This window comes from Haemaphysalis longicornis, unplaced genomic scaffold, assembly GCF_048455015.1.
Source record: "Haemaphysalis longicornis isolate Haplotype H1 unplaced genomic scaffold, Haemaphysalis longicornis Haplotype H1 scaffold_6, whole genome shotgun sequence".
Taxonomy (NCBI): Eukaryota; Metazoa; Arthropoda; class Arachnida; order Ixodida; family Ixodidae; genus Haemaphysalis; species Haemaphysalis longicornis.
Genome location: NW_027526407.1, coordinates 24,981,112 through 24,997,796, shown reverse-complemented (window position 1 = coordinate 24,997,796; position 16,685 = coordinate 24,981,112). Strand labels below are relative to the sequence as shown.

General features: G+C 47.3%; 1 protein-coding gene and 1 non-coding gene across 3 annotated transcripts in view; both read right to left on the bottom strand.

The window, feature by feature from the left end:
• LOC144142332 (solute carrier family 26 member 10-like) overlaps positions 1–16,685 on the bottom strand; it is a 60,195-nt gene that overhangs the window by 36,209 nt on the left and 7,301 nt on the right. Inside the window, exon 1 of one of the 2 annotated variants that reach the window (XM_077673753.1) lies at positions 8,726–9,536. The exons of the other annotated variant lie outside the window; for it this stretch is intronic. Within the exon in view, the coding sequence (XP_077529879.1) occupies positions 8,726–8,801 (76 nt within the window). The 5' untranslated portion in view covers positions 8,802–9,536. Of the gene's footprint in view, positions 1–8,725; positions 9,537–16,685 lie in introns of those variants that run through there. 2 annotated transcript variants of the gene reach the window in all.
• Positions 13,929–14,000, bottom strand: Trnap-cgg (transfer RNA proline (anticodon CGG)). Its single transcript has one exon. It is a non-coding gene; the product is annotated as a tRNA-Pro (tRNA).

Sequence of the window (16,685 nt, the reverse complement as noted above, 5' to 3'; positions counted from 1 at the left end):
TCCAACAGCAGCTTTTTTCTTCGATTGCAGGAAGCTCTCTACCCGCGCAAGGTCGGAGGTGCACTATAATCTAGTATTTCGTACCTGCATCACACAACGATGTCTCCTGAGTCACCACGTGGTCATCCATACTTTGTAGGTGTTTTCCCACGCACAACACATGCGGACGCTTGGATTCCTCCCTTCCTCGCGGCGGTACAAAGGCGAAAGGGCGTTAACAGCTGAGCGACGAACCTTCGTCTGTTCGATTAGACTGTTCCCCACGTTCAACTCCACTTAGCGCATGCTATGTCGTTCCCAGCAGCAGTCTGTTCTGGTTCATAAGACAGGACACTATCATAAACGCCGACAGGAAATACCCCCGTTGCGGTTTCCTGGCGTTCACCCACACTTCGAATGGGCTGCGCACACGGACAATGTATCGATTCTGGATACTGTCAGGCAGGGTGGTTATCACCTACTCTTCCTTTCCCTTATTCTCTTGACACATATCGTACCTTCTCACCTAGCTCGTTCATCTTGGCAAACAGTAAGTACCTTTTATCGCACGGGCAATTGTCGTGCCGACTAATCCTCATAACCGATTTCAAAAATGTTTTTTGGTAGCTGGAGGGCACCACGCTTAGAGCGAAGCCAACTCCAAGGACGCAAGGCATGGTTTCAGTGCACAGCTAATATTACCATATGTCAACTCGGCAGCCAGCGGTGCTCATAGAGGGAACTTCGTTTCTGAAACAGCGCGAACTCGAAGGCTGCGATTTTATGTTGTGCTCACCAGGAGTGTGTTGCGCGGATGTGAGATGCTGGTGGACGCAAGGGTCGTAGAGTGCCTCGTAGCGCCAGTAGCAATGTCATTATTTAGCCATTTAGCCACAACGTCATAATTTTAGCGCCAGTAGCAATGTCATTATGTGGTATTATCATGATCAGTAATAATTTACGTAGTTTGGTAGCACCACTAACGGCATAATATAGCAGCTTAGAATGTACCTGATGTATCAGCCCTGATACGAACCGCTATAATATACTCGCTGCATCTATGAATGAGGGAATACGTGTAAAAAACGCAACTTCGTATACAATACAGATGCAGCCGCTGCCCGGTGCCAACGTTTCGACAAGAGCACCTCTTTTCGTCAGGGTCTGAAAAGCCGTACTGTCGAAGCGTTGCCACCGGGCTGAACTTGCCACCTTTCCCAAATTGGTGTCACTCGTTTTCTCGCCCTGTTCCGAGCTTCATTGTATGCTTAATGCATTTATTTAGGCGAGGGCACGTGATATGCCTCGTGTAGAGGAAATAGGGGGCTGTAGGGAAAAGAACAGCGTCCACAAAAGGAGGACTGGTCTCACGACGCGAGTGCACCTGCGATAGCCGATCAGAGGGCGAATTTAAAAAGGGTCACTAAGGAAGAATACACGTCACGAGTGGGAATGATCCCTTGTTTTTTGGCGGTAACTTAACGGGGCAAGCCTATAGACTCAGCGGCGAGTGTATGATCATGATGGTCGGTTTTTAGTGACGCAATGCCAACTATAGGGCAAAGCTAAGAAAACTGAGTTAAGAGAGATACTAAGGTAAATACTAAAATGGGCAATTAATAGTTAAAGTAAAATCAATGAACTACAATGAAGATGACTGGCGTAGAGGGATAAAGCATAATAATGGTTTCTATGAGAACGGCTGTACAAAATGTAATCTCTACCAAAAAATTAAAAACACGCCTAACACAAAACATGGGATCGTCGGCTAAAAAGTACGATGAGTGCAGTGGCATTCTGTACTCTGGAAATTGTCTGGATGTTATTGTGGGGACTGCTTTGCATTGAATGAGGATGTGGATTACGGATAGGCCCTCCCTACACCTTTACATAGAGAGTTAAACAGAGTCCAGCATTATGTGATATACAGCCTTGCAGTTACCCTTTGGGATAGAGGTGTGCATCGGAATGGTAGCATAAATGAGAAATACCCACTGCAGCGTATCTTCATGCGTAGGTTCCTTTCTTAGGCATTCTCCAATTTTACCCACCGACGGTGGCCAACGTAACGGATAAGCTGTTTGGCCATGAAAATGTCGCGTTCCGATTGCAAGCCGCCCACGAGCACGCTGTCAAGTTCTTCCTCGCGAACGCATTCAGCTTTGTCACGCACTCTGCGGAATTGTAAGGGTTGACTGACGCGTGAGTTATTTATCACCAGGAAGGAACGAAAAAGCAACCTTCACTGCTTCCTTGTTTTAAATGAAAACAGCAGCGCGTCACACGGAACAGAGACAGAAAAACACCACCTGCGCATGGTGTTTGTTCCATCTCTCTGTGTACCATACGACACACTCTTGTTTTCATGTTAATTTACAGCGCAATACACACACAAGGACAAGTAAAGGACATACGCAGCGCTGACTTCCAACCAGTGTTGTGGAATGGGCATCCCCATTCCATTCCAATTCCATTCCGAGGAAATAGAACTTGTCGTGATTACATTCCTTACAATTTCTCGGAATGACAGAATTTAGCCCATTCTAACTCCTGGAATTGACGGGCAGTTCAATTCCATCCCTTTAATTCTTCAACGTAATAACTGCCTCGCTGCTCTATCAAGTTATCGAGAAACGCAACATGAATCACGTTGTCATACGCGTTGAAAAGTGCAAAAGTATGCAAAATGTGAAAACGTGTCACTTGCCACCGATTTCAGAGGTGGTAGCAGCTTGGCTACCTATCTGATGTCTCGTGCAGAACCACCCTTTTAATGGAAAAATTACCATCTCTTCCTAACGAAAGCAGAGAGAAGTGTGAAAGCTAAAAGTGCGTCCAACTTTTACTGAAAGTGCGTCCAACCGATTGTCAAACCTTCAAAGACCCAAATCGTAACCCAAGAACGAACCCATGCTACAGTTTTCCGCTCACTAAGTAAACGCATCTGAGAACGACCTAAATGTATATCGATACGTGGTTTATGAGATAAAGATATACTATTGTAGTCAGTCTTTATGATCGACGCGTGTGTTGTCTTATTTAGAGCCGTTCCTTTTCCGCGATTTTCAAGTAGCCATTATGACACATTGAAAGTCAGAGAGAGAGAGAAAAAGACCACTTGCGGTCCCCGGTTTCCCACACGCACCATGCGCCCAGAGATTCTATCAGAAATTTTTGGGTGGAGCAACCGGTCTATGGGGAACTGTATGTTTTTTTGACAGAACGCCATCGGTGCTAGTCAGAAAGCTCCCGCTTTAACAAGGGGCGGTGTCCCACTCCCCCTTTTCGCATAATAAGTAGCGGTATTACCTAATAGCGAATACCTGTTATGGTATTCGCATGTTATTATGATTTAATGGTTTGCTTTTGCACGATACAAGATGAAGCAGCTGTTATTTTGATGCCTGCTTTTTTTTTCGTTGCACAGTTTGTCACGTTCAATCTTGCAATCTGCTTTGCGTACCGTCATACCAGTGTAATTAGTATGCTGTGGATAACTCACAGGCGTGTCGCCCGGAGCTTTCTCACATGTACACGCATTCTAAATGCTTACTTGAATTATTTCAAATAGATTTACAGAATTGTGTACTAATGCTACTGTACCAACGTGAGGGACGGGAGGGCAGCATCGCGGAACACCGTTAACAGTTTCGCATTCAACGCACGGAAGTCGCCACTACTTCCACATTGACCTCCATTTCGCTTGTTTATTGCCCTGGAACGACGGCAGCCCAATTCGTTCAATGCAGGACATTATTTATGACCCCCTTACCTTAAAGGTGACACAACTATATCGTGACTGGAGCCCTGGCAAAATAAATTAGGGTAAGGCAGTTTGTTTCCATGAACGCGCAACCAATATGCATGAGGACCTGATCTAAATTTTGAATTGAGGCCTTCGTAGGTGAGTAGTGGCGATGCTCCGGCTGTCAAACCAACGACTACGGCTTCAGTAATCAAGTATGTTTGTATCCAGGCGCCAAGACCACGTGCACAGAAACATAGCAACCAGACCACGAAACAGTTTGGCCTAACTTGATTAGAGGGCCAAACTTCCGGGTCGAAGCAAAACACGGTGTCGCACTGCTGTGAGCCTCCAAAACGCTCGCAAACAAGGGCGCTAACATTTAGAAACAAACGAACTGTGGAAGCTGTGTCTACTGAATTGTCCTATTTAATATCCAATGTAATCGTATATAACAGCTGCCCACTACCGTAGCAAAGCGTGGAGGTAGAAAGCTGAGTAACACATCGGAACGTCGCTTGTTACGCCTATGGCGGGTGCCGGGCACAGAAGGCCCTCACCCACAATTTCCTTTTTGCTGCCTTGGTTTTGATTTTCTGGGGCCCCGGGCCCCACTCAACAGACTGCAGAGGGCCCGCAGGTTGGCGCCGTATTCCCGGTAGATGCCTACCAGGTTGGCTTACAAGCTACAAAGCTATTCATTGCGCGCCGGGCACGGAGGGTGGGAGGATAACGCCAAGCAGACTCGTTGTTTCATGTTTCATGCACGAACGCTTCATATTGGTAGCTCCAAGATTTCGCAGCAAAAACTTGCGGTGAGAAACAGCGCGACATTGGATGCGTGCCGTTCGTCCTCCCCAACCCCTGCTTCTCGATGCTATTCCCCGCCTGCCGGCCTGGGCACACGGCGCCAGCCACTGAGACGCCGGTATGCCATCGGCGCCACGAACAGTTGTACAGCGAAAGCTATGCCTCAATAAGCCTGCCATAGCACGAAGAGCCTACCTAACGTCGCCACAGGCCGGACGCGCTTGCGCAGCTAGAAGTTCACTTTAACACGTGCTTCCGCAGGCTGCGCGGATTTGGTTACTCAAAGCGCAGGGTATGCGTTCTCGTTTTCGTCGCCGGTGCTCCCTTTGAGATATACCAACGCAGTCATCGCCGCAGACTAATTAAATAGCGGGAAGGCGCCAGCGATGGTCACGCCATCGTCTAATAATCACCATTCCATTCCCATTCCATTCCTACAAGCGTTGTGCTCATTACATTCCCATTCCATTCCGGCAACTAGAAAAGGGGGAATGATTCCGGAGTGATTCCCATTCCGAAATGGCTACTCCGCAACACTGCTTCCAACTGATACTTTAGTGACACGGGAAACATTTATACATGCAAGATATAGCGACACTACAGCATAAAAGCAGATCAACAATATATTAAATGCACTACACTTTATTTGACCGCCGTTCCCGTCCAGTGCCAACACGTGCTTCGTGTAAGTAAGTCATTCCCTTTGCAGTTAGTGAGATTGAAGGAACACTGATGCAGTCGTCCCCCGACCATATAATCTCTTCTGCTTCGATTATCTCCCTTGTGGTCTGATTGCCACTTTTGCTGGTCTGGTTGCCACACGCTTGGGAACGTGAATGTTCCGGAGCACGTGCGGAGGGCCTCGTCCTTGGGACTGAAGTTTGCCGTTCCACCAAAGCGGACGGCGCCGGAACTTGTGGCCCTTGTGAGGCAGGTGTCCTGACTTGCACCCGCTTGTGAGACCAATAGGTGTGTGTCTGAGAGGGTGGACGTTATAAGACGGTCCAAGCCTGCTAGTTCCGCGTTACCATTGAAAGTGTTCCGACGTTCCTTGGGACCAGTGAACTCTCTTTGATTCCTGCTCATAAGGAAGGGGGATTCCTTGTTCTGCCGAGAGGAACCTTGCTGCGCAAGGGATCTGAGACAATCTTCTCACACTTAAGAAAGTGCAATGAGGTGCGTTTGTCAATAGTGAAGACGAAAGCGAAGAATCTTTCCAGCAGACTAGACCTGAAAGGGCCTGGCATACGAGTTAATAATACCAAGAAGTCAAGCTTAGAGATGTTTTTGCCGGGAAGACACACAAGGTTTATTGCCCGTTACGAGTTATATCAGAGAGAGGTACGTGGCAAAAGACAATGGGCCTGTTCATTCAGCAGAAGCTGAAAGTTCTTACCATTGATGACCCATTTCTGGTCAAGAACTCTAAGGAGGTTATAGATTACTTTACGGCCCACCCCCACACTGCGTTCAGCATGGTCTCCGTAGATATAAAGGATTTATTTTACTCGATGCCACACGAAAAGTTAATGCCCGCAGTCGAGGAACGCATCGACAGTTTTGGCACCGTTGCATTTCAGAATAAAATAGGAACGTTTTTGGTTTTCTCGAGCTTTTGCACATGTACCTCACTTCAACGTATTCCACTTGGAACGGCGATGTGTACCTGCAAAAGCATCGTGTTTGCATCGGATCATGCGTCACACAATATTGAGTGACATTTTGTTAGCCAGGTGCGATCGCGATCTGCTTTCACAAAATGTAGCCAGTGTTGTTAGGATTTTCCGATATGTAGACGACTTCTTGGTGGTCCTCGAGAAGGAAAGAAGGTTGGGTGAGTTGCATTTCTTGCTGACTGGGTTTGATGAGCGCCTTGCTCCTCTGACGCTGACGCTGGACTTGAGATTGTATCTGAGGAACGACCATGTCTGCTCGAAGTATGAGCCGCGGGATAACAAGACATTACTGCCGTATCCCTCGGCTCATTTGAAGCTTGTGAAGAGGGAAATTGAGAATGTGTGCCTAACCAATGCCCTCCAAAATCTTGTCATCACGTTGTTCATGATCAGGTTGTACGGCTGGCAGCATCTGGGTATCCTGAACATTTATTAATTTCTTTGTCTGACGGCATTCACAAGAAGACAAAATCAAAACGACTGCCCCATGACCCTGCGCAAGATAATCAGCCGACAAACAAAAAATAAAAACGACACTAGTACCTTATATTCACGGGGTTTCCCATGGCCTAAAACGGATAGGGAAGCGGGTAGACGTTCGCGTGGCACTTTCCGCGCCACATAAATTGTTATGCTTGTCCCGAGTAAGTAGTGGAGCCACCAAGCAATCTCGAGGAGGTCAGACTAAGCACCAGAATCGTTATGTGAAGTGTGTTCAAGGTATCGCGAACCGCATTTCTCTTTCATGTGGAAAGTGTTACGTAGGCCAGAGAGGCCGATGCCTAAATGACCTCTTGCGGGAACATGATTGCAACGTGAAAGGGGGGCTGACAGGACACTCGGCAGCCCACTGTCGGAATCACGAGTGCGTACCGAAGTTTGAAGACTGTACGGTGTTGAGCAGAAGTGGCCATCAGACCACAAGGGAGATAATCGAAGCAGAAGAGATTCTACGGTTGGGGAACGACTGCATCGGTATTCCTTCAGTCTCACTAACTGCAAATAAAATGGCTTACTTACACGAAGCACGTGGTGGCAATGGACGGCAACGGCGGGCACATAAAGTGTAGTGCATTTAATATCTTGTTTAACTTTTTTATCTGCTTTTATGCTGTAGTGTCACTATATCTTGCATGTATAAATGTTTCCCGTGTCAATAAAGCATCAGTTAGAAGTCAGCGCTGCGTATGTTTCTTACTTGTCCTTGTCTGTGTCTTTATTACGCTTTAAATTTAACAGGTTGAACCAACTAGTCCGGACATCAACGTTGCTATGTTGTTTTCACTCGGGAGGTATGCAACAACGAGCCCGAGCTTCAACTCTCCTGCGTTTACAGCAAAACCTGTATATCGCTACCCCCAACGGTTTCGTCGCCGTGGGCAAAAACGATCTCCGTGGGCAAAAAAATGGTCCCCGTCCCGCCCGGTGAAAGTGGATGTCCAGCAAAGCCGTTGCAAACCACTACAACCCGCCGCGGTGGCTCAGTGGCTAAGGCGTTGCGCTGCTGAGCACGAGGTCGCGGGTTCGATTCCCGGCCGCGGCGGCCGCTTTTCTGATGGAGGCGAAAAGCAAAAACGCCCGTGTGTACGAGATTTCGGTGCACGATAAAGATCCCCAGGTGGTCAAAATTAATCCGGAGCCCTCCACTACGGCGCGCCTCATCGCCTGCGTTGCGTCGGCGCGTTAAACCCTTCAATCAATCAATCAAGCAAACCACTACAAATGGTGACGGAGGAGCGTATGACATATTTTTCGTTGTCTCGGCGGGCTTGTCGCTTGCGCTCGGCTATAGTGTCACTATAGATAAGGGGACTGAGTATCGGCACTCTTTTCTCCTATTGTTCCCTGCCGCCGCCATGATCATTGGTCAGTGACATTTGTTTACACTGCGACGGTTCATGGGCGCCGCCATTTTGTTGTTGGTGCGTTTTAGTTGGTCAGCTCTGCCAGGCTTGGTTTGTCCTCCCTGCTCTGTGGCTGCACCCCACTGTCGTCATTCCGAATGCGAATAAAAGATAACGCATTTAACAGCACCGAAGTGTGTCCAAAGTTGCGGCAAATTCTGGGTCTTCCCAAGCCTGACACAATCTCTCGGTGTGGTGCGCACACGTGCGTGCGTAGGTGCGTGCGCGTGTGCTTGTGCGTGTGTGTGTGTACGCGCGTGCGCGCAGTCTGATTGATCCCTGTTGCATCGTCTATCCGGAAATCTGGTGTGATAAGTCTAGCACAAACAGTGCAGTCGGCAGAAGGGGGTTTTGAAAGTCCAAAAAGTTGCTTCCGTGCGCCCTCTTACCATCAATGGATCAATGGAGACAGCTGAAGGGAGTTGCGGAAGTCGAAACTCCCAGAAATGTTTCCGAATTCTCTTCCCCGTTGGCCACAGAGCAGTAACGAGGTGAAGAAAAAGGAAGAAAGAGGGGCTGGAACCCCCCGGTTGCGTTCTCATTATTTGCAAAATGTGTTCTCCAAAACGTTTGACAGATACTACTGACTAGCTTAGTAAAATATACCTTACCGCTTTGTGCGGGCGTCTCCACATCCCCCGTGAACGCCTCGTTGCTCCTTCCGAAGTCAGGCATAGTTTCCCGCATCGCACGGCTTGCACAATCCACTCGGTCACGACGCCTACACGTGCGCGAAGACTACGCGCGATGCTCGCTCTTCGAATGCCGCACAAGTCGCATTTTGAAGTTCGGGATGGGGACGCCAGATTTTTGGAGTCCCACTGCCTGATTAGATGACCAGTCCTCCCATCGTTGTTGATAGTAGTCTATAGGATCAGATTATTAATGACGAGATAGTTCGAGCAGTTTGTACCACGACGAGTAGCGACAACTCGTTTTTTCAAAAGGCAGATGGTTTAACACCCCAAAAAAAAAAAAACAAGTGTAGGCGAAATACCGAAGGAGTGAATAGAACTAGACTCAGTCGGTTGCCGCCTGGTAGTACACAACAGAGGTGGTACGAAGGGACGAAATTAACGTCGACTTTGAGCAGGGCAAAGCCGCGACAATAGAAATGGTACGAAGGGGCAAAATCTACGTCGACTCTAAACAAGGCAAAGCCGAGTTAGTGCGACTTCACAGTACACGCTCGGCAGTTCTGTTGCCTTCCTTTTCCTTCCCAGCAATCACTGATACCAGAACTCGTCCTTCACAGTCACTGTGCACTCGAATACAGACACGTGCGTAATACATCCAGTCCAACCACAGCTGTTTTCGTCTCGTCGCAGATGTTTCAACGGACAGTGATGAAAGGCGGCAACCCATGTAAAACACTGCGCGCCGAACCAAATGTGCTTCCTCCCGCGCTGCCGTTTCATCCGAGCGAGGTAGAGGCTTATTAAAACAAGCCGCGCGAGGATGGCAACTTGGCGCCCAACGTGGGGCAAGGGAGTTGTACCCTACCCGTACGCCCTCTCCACTCCGCGTATGAAGCTGTCAATACACCATCGACTACGCCGAGGACGCTGCGAACAGCGCGCGTTTCGACACTATACGTCCAATGAAGGCGCGGCTTTCTTTATTTTTTTGCTTTCCTTCCTGAATGCTTCAACGATTTTCGCTCCCGGCGAAGGCGTGCGTGCTCTGCTTTCCGGGTTCCATACTCGGAAATCGAGCGAGCAATTTGCCTCGGGCCTCTGTCACGGATACCGGTCTTACCGATGGGCGAACGTGTGCCGCGTTGCGAAGTCGAGCCGAAAAGTGGGAAACCCGTACATTCGGCTGGTTACGATGGCTGATTTAACATGCTCTGCGCATCATAAAAGCTGGCACAGGAAGTAACCGGTGCACACTGAAGCTTTGGTTAGTTTAATGAATTTCCGTATCCGATTTGATAAGCGACGCTTTGTACGTGTTACTTTTAGCGGCCTAGCTGTTGTAGAGGCCGTAAGTTCGCCGTTACAGGAAAAAATACAGAGGAAATGCGGAGCGCTCGTGAGCACGTGCCTCGAGGCGGCCTCCGAGCGTTCCCAGCTGCCGCAGTGGCTTTAGCAAAAAAAATAATAATAATAAGCCCAGCGCTGTCGTCGGCGCTACCGCGTATTTAATGTTTGGCATGAGGAACACCATCGAGGGTATCGATGCATATGACGATGACAACTACTAGCACAGGGCAAACCAACGACGGAACATGTAAATAAATATAATTTCAAGTTTGTACCAATGAGTGGTGATCTGTCCTTCAGCGCTCACGGAGAATGAAATCCAACGGGAAGATGCGTTAACGTGAGATTATGAGAGCATGAATTATCGGTACAGAACAGCGCAAGCGGGCATCTCTCCACCCACTGTTCGGCATGCACGTGTAAGGCGTGTAAGCCACTCTTGAAGGAGGTCAAGGTCTTGTGTCCGTGTCGTGACAGCCGGGCGAAAGAATAGCGAGGCATATTACATAAAACAGCTGGGTCATGAGTGCGTCAGTGAAACGTCGATCTTATTGCGCAACAGTGGGATGAAGTTTATTGAATACCGGAGTTAGGGTGTTTGTTTTCGTTGGTTTTTATTGTTATGCGAAGTGCCATCGTTTTCTTTCGCGCATGCGCAGTAGCGGTGGTTCCGGGTGTACTTATATGTGACTTTGGTGTAATAAATGTTAGTTGCAAGTCTGCGCCTGTCTGTGTTCCTTCCCTTTTAGATGCGACTGCATCTCATTCACTCGCCTTGTCCCTCCATACGGCGTCGTTGTCCGTCCACACCCCTCCCCCATTCTCCTCGCCGCGCGAGCTGCGCTCTCCGCCGCTCACCCCCTCTCCTCTCTGATAGCGAACACTCTCTCGCGAGGGGCATTGGATTGGATTCGATTGGCTTGGCTTGGCTTGGCTTGGCTTGGCTTGGCTTGGCTTGGTTTGGTTTGGTTTGGCTTGGCTTGGCTTGGCTTGGCTTGGATTGGATTGGATTAAAGTGGATTGTGTTGGATTGTGTTGCGTCATAGCCGCGCCACGTTGCGTCATAGCCGCGGCAGGGAGTTCACGGCACGTTTCACGCGATGGGAGAATCAACCTAACGGAAACAACAACGGAACCCCTTATGCGTTGCATCTACACAGGGGTTCCCGCGAGGGGAGGTGGGAGTAATTTTTGTGGGCGTCTCAAATTGCGCAGTTTTTTACTACACGTTGAAGATGCACCAATTCGCCCACCAACAAGTTCTTCTAAATCCTGAAGCTTCGCTATAGTTCAAGCCTTGCGCAACGTAGTGCAAGCTTCACCATTTAATTGAGCTGGCGGAAGTCTACAATGCTGAGAATGACTCTGCATCCACCACAAGAAGAAGACGACCTCTTCAATGCTCATTACGACGATTACTAGCACCTCAACTATGCAAATAAACAATGATACCGAAACTTAACTATGAGTCCGGCAATACTCATCCATAACAGCTTCGCCATTCAGTTCTTGCGCGTGAGTGCAAGCGTCCCTTAATTTTTTCCTGTTACTTTTTTATAGGTTAAAACTTTACGCTAACGGGGTGTTACCATTACTCAATGCCATGTCCGAATATATCGTTGCTGGTAGCATAATTCAGTTAATAGAATTTACAGTAGTCAAATTAAAAGTGGAAATTTTAGCTTCATGTGAACGGCTTAGCTTTGTCTCTTTTGTAGCGATTACATCACACTCAAACGATGAAGGATTCAGTTTGTTGAGTTTAAAGCCAGAACTTGAAACAGTGCGTGTAACGGGAGCTCAGTTTGTATTAGTCTATCGATTTGAAGGCGAAGTTTTCTTTGCCGACTATCGCAGTGCCAACATTGCAATACTTTTTGTCGGCACAAAATTGCGCAATTGGCGTAGTCACGACATTTTATTGATACAACAATTGAAATGGCTGATTTCAATCCTTTGATTGCCAAAGACTCGCTGTTTTGTATTTTCACGGATGAGAAGAAACTGGTTATAACGGAAGCTAATCTTTCGCTCCCGTTCCCTAGTTTGCTCCCCCACTTTGCTCTGACGACAGAGGGCAAATAATGCTACCTCCATACAAAGAAACATCATATGTGAATTCAGAAGTGACGTGCTGTCCGCTAAGTCAAGACCTACAGAGAGATAAAGCTCAGCCACACCCCAAATTAACTATTTTTAAAGTATTTTGTTCAGAATGCCAAGAGCAGAAGTGAGCATTGGGTCGCAACCAATTTGGTAGTTATGGGGGGAGATTCCCTGAACATATGATCTAGCGACAACCAGAACGTATACCTAAGCCAAAATGATGACTTTAACAAAACAGCGCGAAGCACGGGACAAAGGGAAGATGAAGACAAAACAAGCGCTGACTATCAACTGTATAAACAGTTGATAGACTATAAACAGTTGTAGACTATAAATAGTTGATAGACTATAAACAGTTGTAGACTATAAACAGTTGATAGTCAGCGCTTGTTTTGTCTTCATCTTTCCTTTGTCCCGTGCTTCGCGCTGTTTTGTTAAAGTTATGTACCAACTTGCCCAACTACAAACCCTGCTCCAAAATGATGAACCCTACCTGCTTTTTGCCAGTGTGCAAAGAGTGCCCCGAAGAAATACGTTCGATTTATTGAGGAAAACGGAAATAAGAGCACAAAAAAGCAAAAAATAGGAGCCCTTCCACCCAGTGGGGTGGATGGGCAAGAAGCTGTATAAAATACACGTCGCACACATGGTTAAAGAACATGCATGCATTAATTATTGCCGTCATTCTGTAATGGTAGTGGCTGCGGCTTTGTGATTACCCAATGAAACTTAGAAACACGAGAGATTTCTCCTAGCAGACAAGCATGGGGACTGTGCGTTTTTCCTCGTACAAACCCATGTATTGGCAACAGACGAGAATTCCACAACCTTTGCAACTCCGCTGCGAACTACCAAATAATGAACAGATAATGAAACTCGCCGTAATAACATCTTAGTCGTAGCCGGTTATTATCACGTCATTAGTAGTGGGATAGTTTGGATGCAAAAAGGGGTTGCAGCCAGTTTGTGTAACCATGCTCCTCCCGTATACACCCACGTATTGACAGCAAACGGGTAGTTTGTGTTGTTTACAATTTTACTGCCAAGCAACTAACTGTGAGGAGTAACTGAAACTCGAAGTAAGGACAGACTCGTCTTAGCGGTAAATTGTCATGCAATTTTTTGTCGAAAAAGTCTCGATAAAGAAAGAGTTACTGCCGCTCGCTGCTAAGCACTCACGGTAAACTTGTCATTGCCCACGCAGAGGAAAAATGCATGAAATCCTAGCCATGTTAAGGTTTGCCCTTAAAAACTGTACGACGCTTAACCGTCGCCTTTAAGTGTGCAACGCGATATAGCGTCATCGTACTCGGCGAGGAAGACCCTGCAGAGCACCCGACACAGACATACGGCCGCGCATCCTTCAGACCTGTGCCAACAGCGAGTACGCGCTACGGCGTATTACACCATAGTTCTTACGTCATCGTAACCCCAGCAGGGCCCACGAGTGGTGAAAACTTACCGCTCCCGCTCACACGCCATCTGTTGGCGCAACGCCTTACGATTGCGAGGTTTCACTGGGTAATATTAAAACAGCAGCATGACGCTCCCGTTAAAACATCAGCACGATACCAGACGAGGGGTGGGAAATCCTGCTGTCGTGTGACGAATATTGGAGTTCAGGAATTCAGAGACACGTGTTATTGCAAGGTCCCGTTTAAATCACCTGTGTAAAGGTGTAATCACCTTAGTCTAATGAACAGGCCACCAAAAAAATAAAACAGGGCTCGTCCGGGATTTGAACCCGGGACCTCTCGCACCCGAAGCGAGAATCATACCCCTAGACCAACGAGCCACGCTGCGTCTAATTGCCTGCCGCCCCTTGTGTTCTTCTAACCTCATACAGGATCTTTAGTGTCGTCAGTACATTCTCTGTACCAACGGTCGCGAAGAGGTTCTCATTGTGTGGCAAGTGAGAAAATCGATACCTGTGTGATTCAGCGCACAAACAAGAAAATATTTCAGAGGAGGTTAAAAATGCGTGCTGATAATTTGCGCGCCGTCTCAGTTATAAACTTCCCTTTTGATATTGATTTCTCAAAAGAAATTGTTTTAATTTAATTCATTCATTGATTTGTATTTTTTGTTAGCTGGCTGCTTTGCCAGACTTTGCCAATAGCGATTAGTAAGCATACCCTAGCAAAAATTCTGATACAAATTCTAATACACGTATATGCTTATTGCCACTAATAGACCTATCAGTCTGTATTAGTCTATTAGGTCTATCAGTTTGTATCAGCCTATTAGTCCTATCAGTCTGTATTAGTCTATTAGGTCTATTAGTCTGTATTAGTCTATTAGGTCTATCAGTGTGTATTAGTCTGGTAGGTCTATCAGTGTGTATTAGTCTGGTAGGTCTATCAGAGTGTACTAGTTCTATCAGAACCAGTGCAAGTTCGAACAAAGCAATGAAACATGGCAACACATTTTATTATCAGGGTACACAGGCAAATTCCTCTGGCTGACAGAAATTTGGCTGAATAATTTAATGTTACATCAGTTCGTAACCTGATTAAGAACGAATGGATAAATTGCAATGCGAATCCACAAAATAGCTGCAGCATGCAATCAGAAAAGCTCGTCAAACCTGTACGGTCCAGCCGTAGGTACATATCGAGCGCATTAATGGCCGATTGAACACCATTCCCATTTCGATGCAACTTCAAAACGGCATTCACCCTTCCGCAAAACGCGATTCGAATGGAGTCTCTTCTTCGTGAGGCATTGCGTTGAGAAACAAAGGAGTCCGAAGCGGCGAGGTGACGGGTCAAAGATGGGTCGGGCGGCGGCCCGGATCACATTTGTCAATGTTCGGCGGGCGGTAGACACATCGCCAACACTTCTGGATGACGTGATGCACACGCTTTCTTCGATGTCAGGCGTTCGATGTCAGCATAGCAGACAGAGCAAAGATGTCCGGAGCCGCGAGGTGACGGGTCCATGATGGATCGCGCTGCGGCCTGGTTCATACTTGCCAAAGTTAAACGGGCGTTAGACACATCTCCAACACTTCTAGATGACGCGATGCACACGCGTCTGATGTGAAATAACGCTAGAAGCCGCTTCCTTCTAACCGTCTTCTTCCCGAACGTACACACACGCCAGCCGCACTTTGATACCGTCGCCATCTTGGCTATCCAACGAAGACCATTGGCATGGCTTGGCTTGACTTCGTTGCAGTTTTTTCGGCTTAGTTAGATTTCTTGCTGCTCTTCTTGCAGCCTCGCAGGTACGGTCAGGTTAAAGTCCCATCATCTGCTTTAAACGCCGATCAAGGGCCTTTAGGTCAGGTTAGCGTCACTAAATAAAGGCGTAGCTTATTTAGTTACGCTAGGTCAGGTAAGGTGGCTTATCGCTGGCGCAGCACTCCCAGCGCATTTTTTAGGAGCGAAAATGAAAAAAAAAAGTTGACCTATTTTGCATAAGAATTTGGTTGGAGATTTACGGAGATTTGTTAGTGAACAAAACGTTTCATAATAATATACCAAATAAACATTATTGCTCAAGGACGATCATTTCAACCTTTTTTGGCTTGTGATTTTCCAGAAAAAATAAAAATTCAGGAAATCGCACTTTGCGGGTCCATTTGTATTAGTTTTTATTATAACCAATACGTCTCTATTAGTTCGTATTAGACTCAGGTCTATCAGATCTATTAGTATTTGTAAACTAATACAAACTAGGTGTATTTGTATTAGTCTAATACAACTTGTATATGAAACTTATAAAACTGATACAAGTTTGTATAAGACTAATACATGTCTTATACACCTAATACAAAAATGTATAAGACTAATACAAGTTTCTATCAGAATTTTTGCTAGGGTACATTCCTACTCCCTTTGGTACGCAACCGGTTTACAACAACCTGCATGCATAGAGTTTCATACTAATAGATACTAGAGGGCATAGGCGTGCGCACAGGGGGGGCAGGGGGGGCGGCCGCCCCCCCTAATCATCTGAAGGGGGGCGCCAAATTGGCCCATATTTTGCCAATGTAACACATTAAAGTAAAAATTTCTGCTCAGAAATATTTTGTATGTGCTGCAATTTCATCGGAGGATGAACAACTCTATTAGAATCACCGGCAGCTAGGACGTGGCCGCTACGTCGCGGAGACCTGCCTGGTGCCCGGGCCTATTCACGCTTCCCAGGTGGGGTTGCGTGCGTTTTCGGGCCGCTGGCGTGCCAGGGCAGCCTTCGCCTGCTGGACGGCCTGGATTTGGGCACTGTAGTCTTTAGCGTTCATAGCTTCTGTGATATGAGAGGGCAGAGTTCCTTGCGCTGCCTCGGCAGGCTGTGTCCTGCAGTTCCAGAGTATATGGCTGAGTGTCGCACGCGCACTATCACATACACGGCACATTTCACTTTCGTATACACGTCGGGGCACCATCCATCTTTGCACTGCGTTCGGACCGCTAGGCCTTCAGTGGGGAGAGGTCGGGAGTTGCTGTAAAAGGGTAGGGGGGGGGGGGGGGGG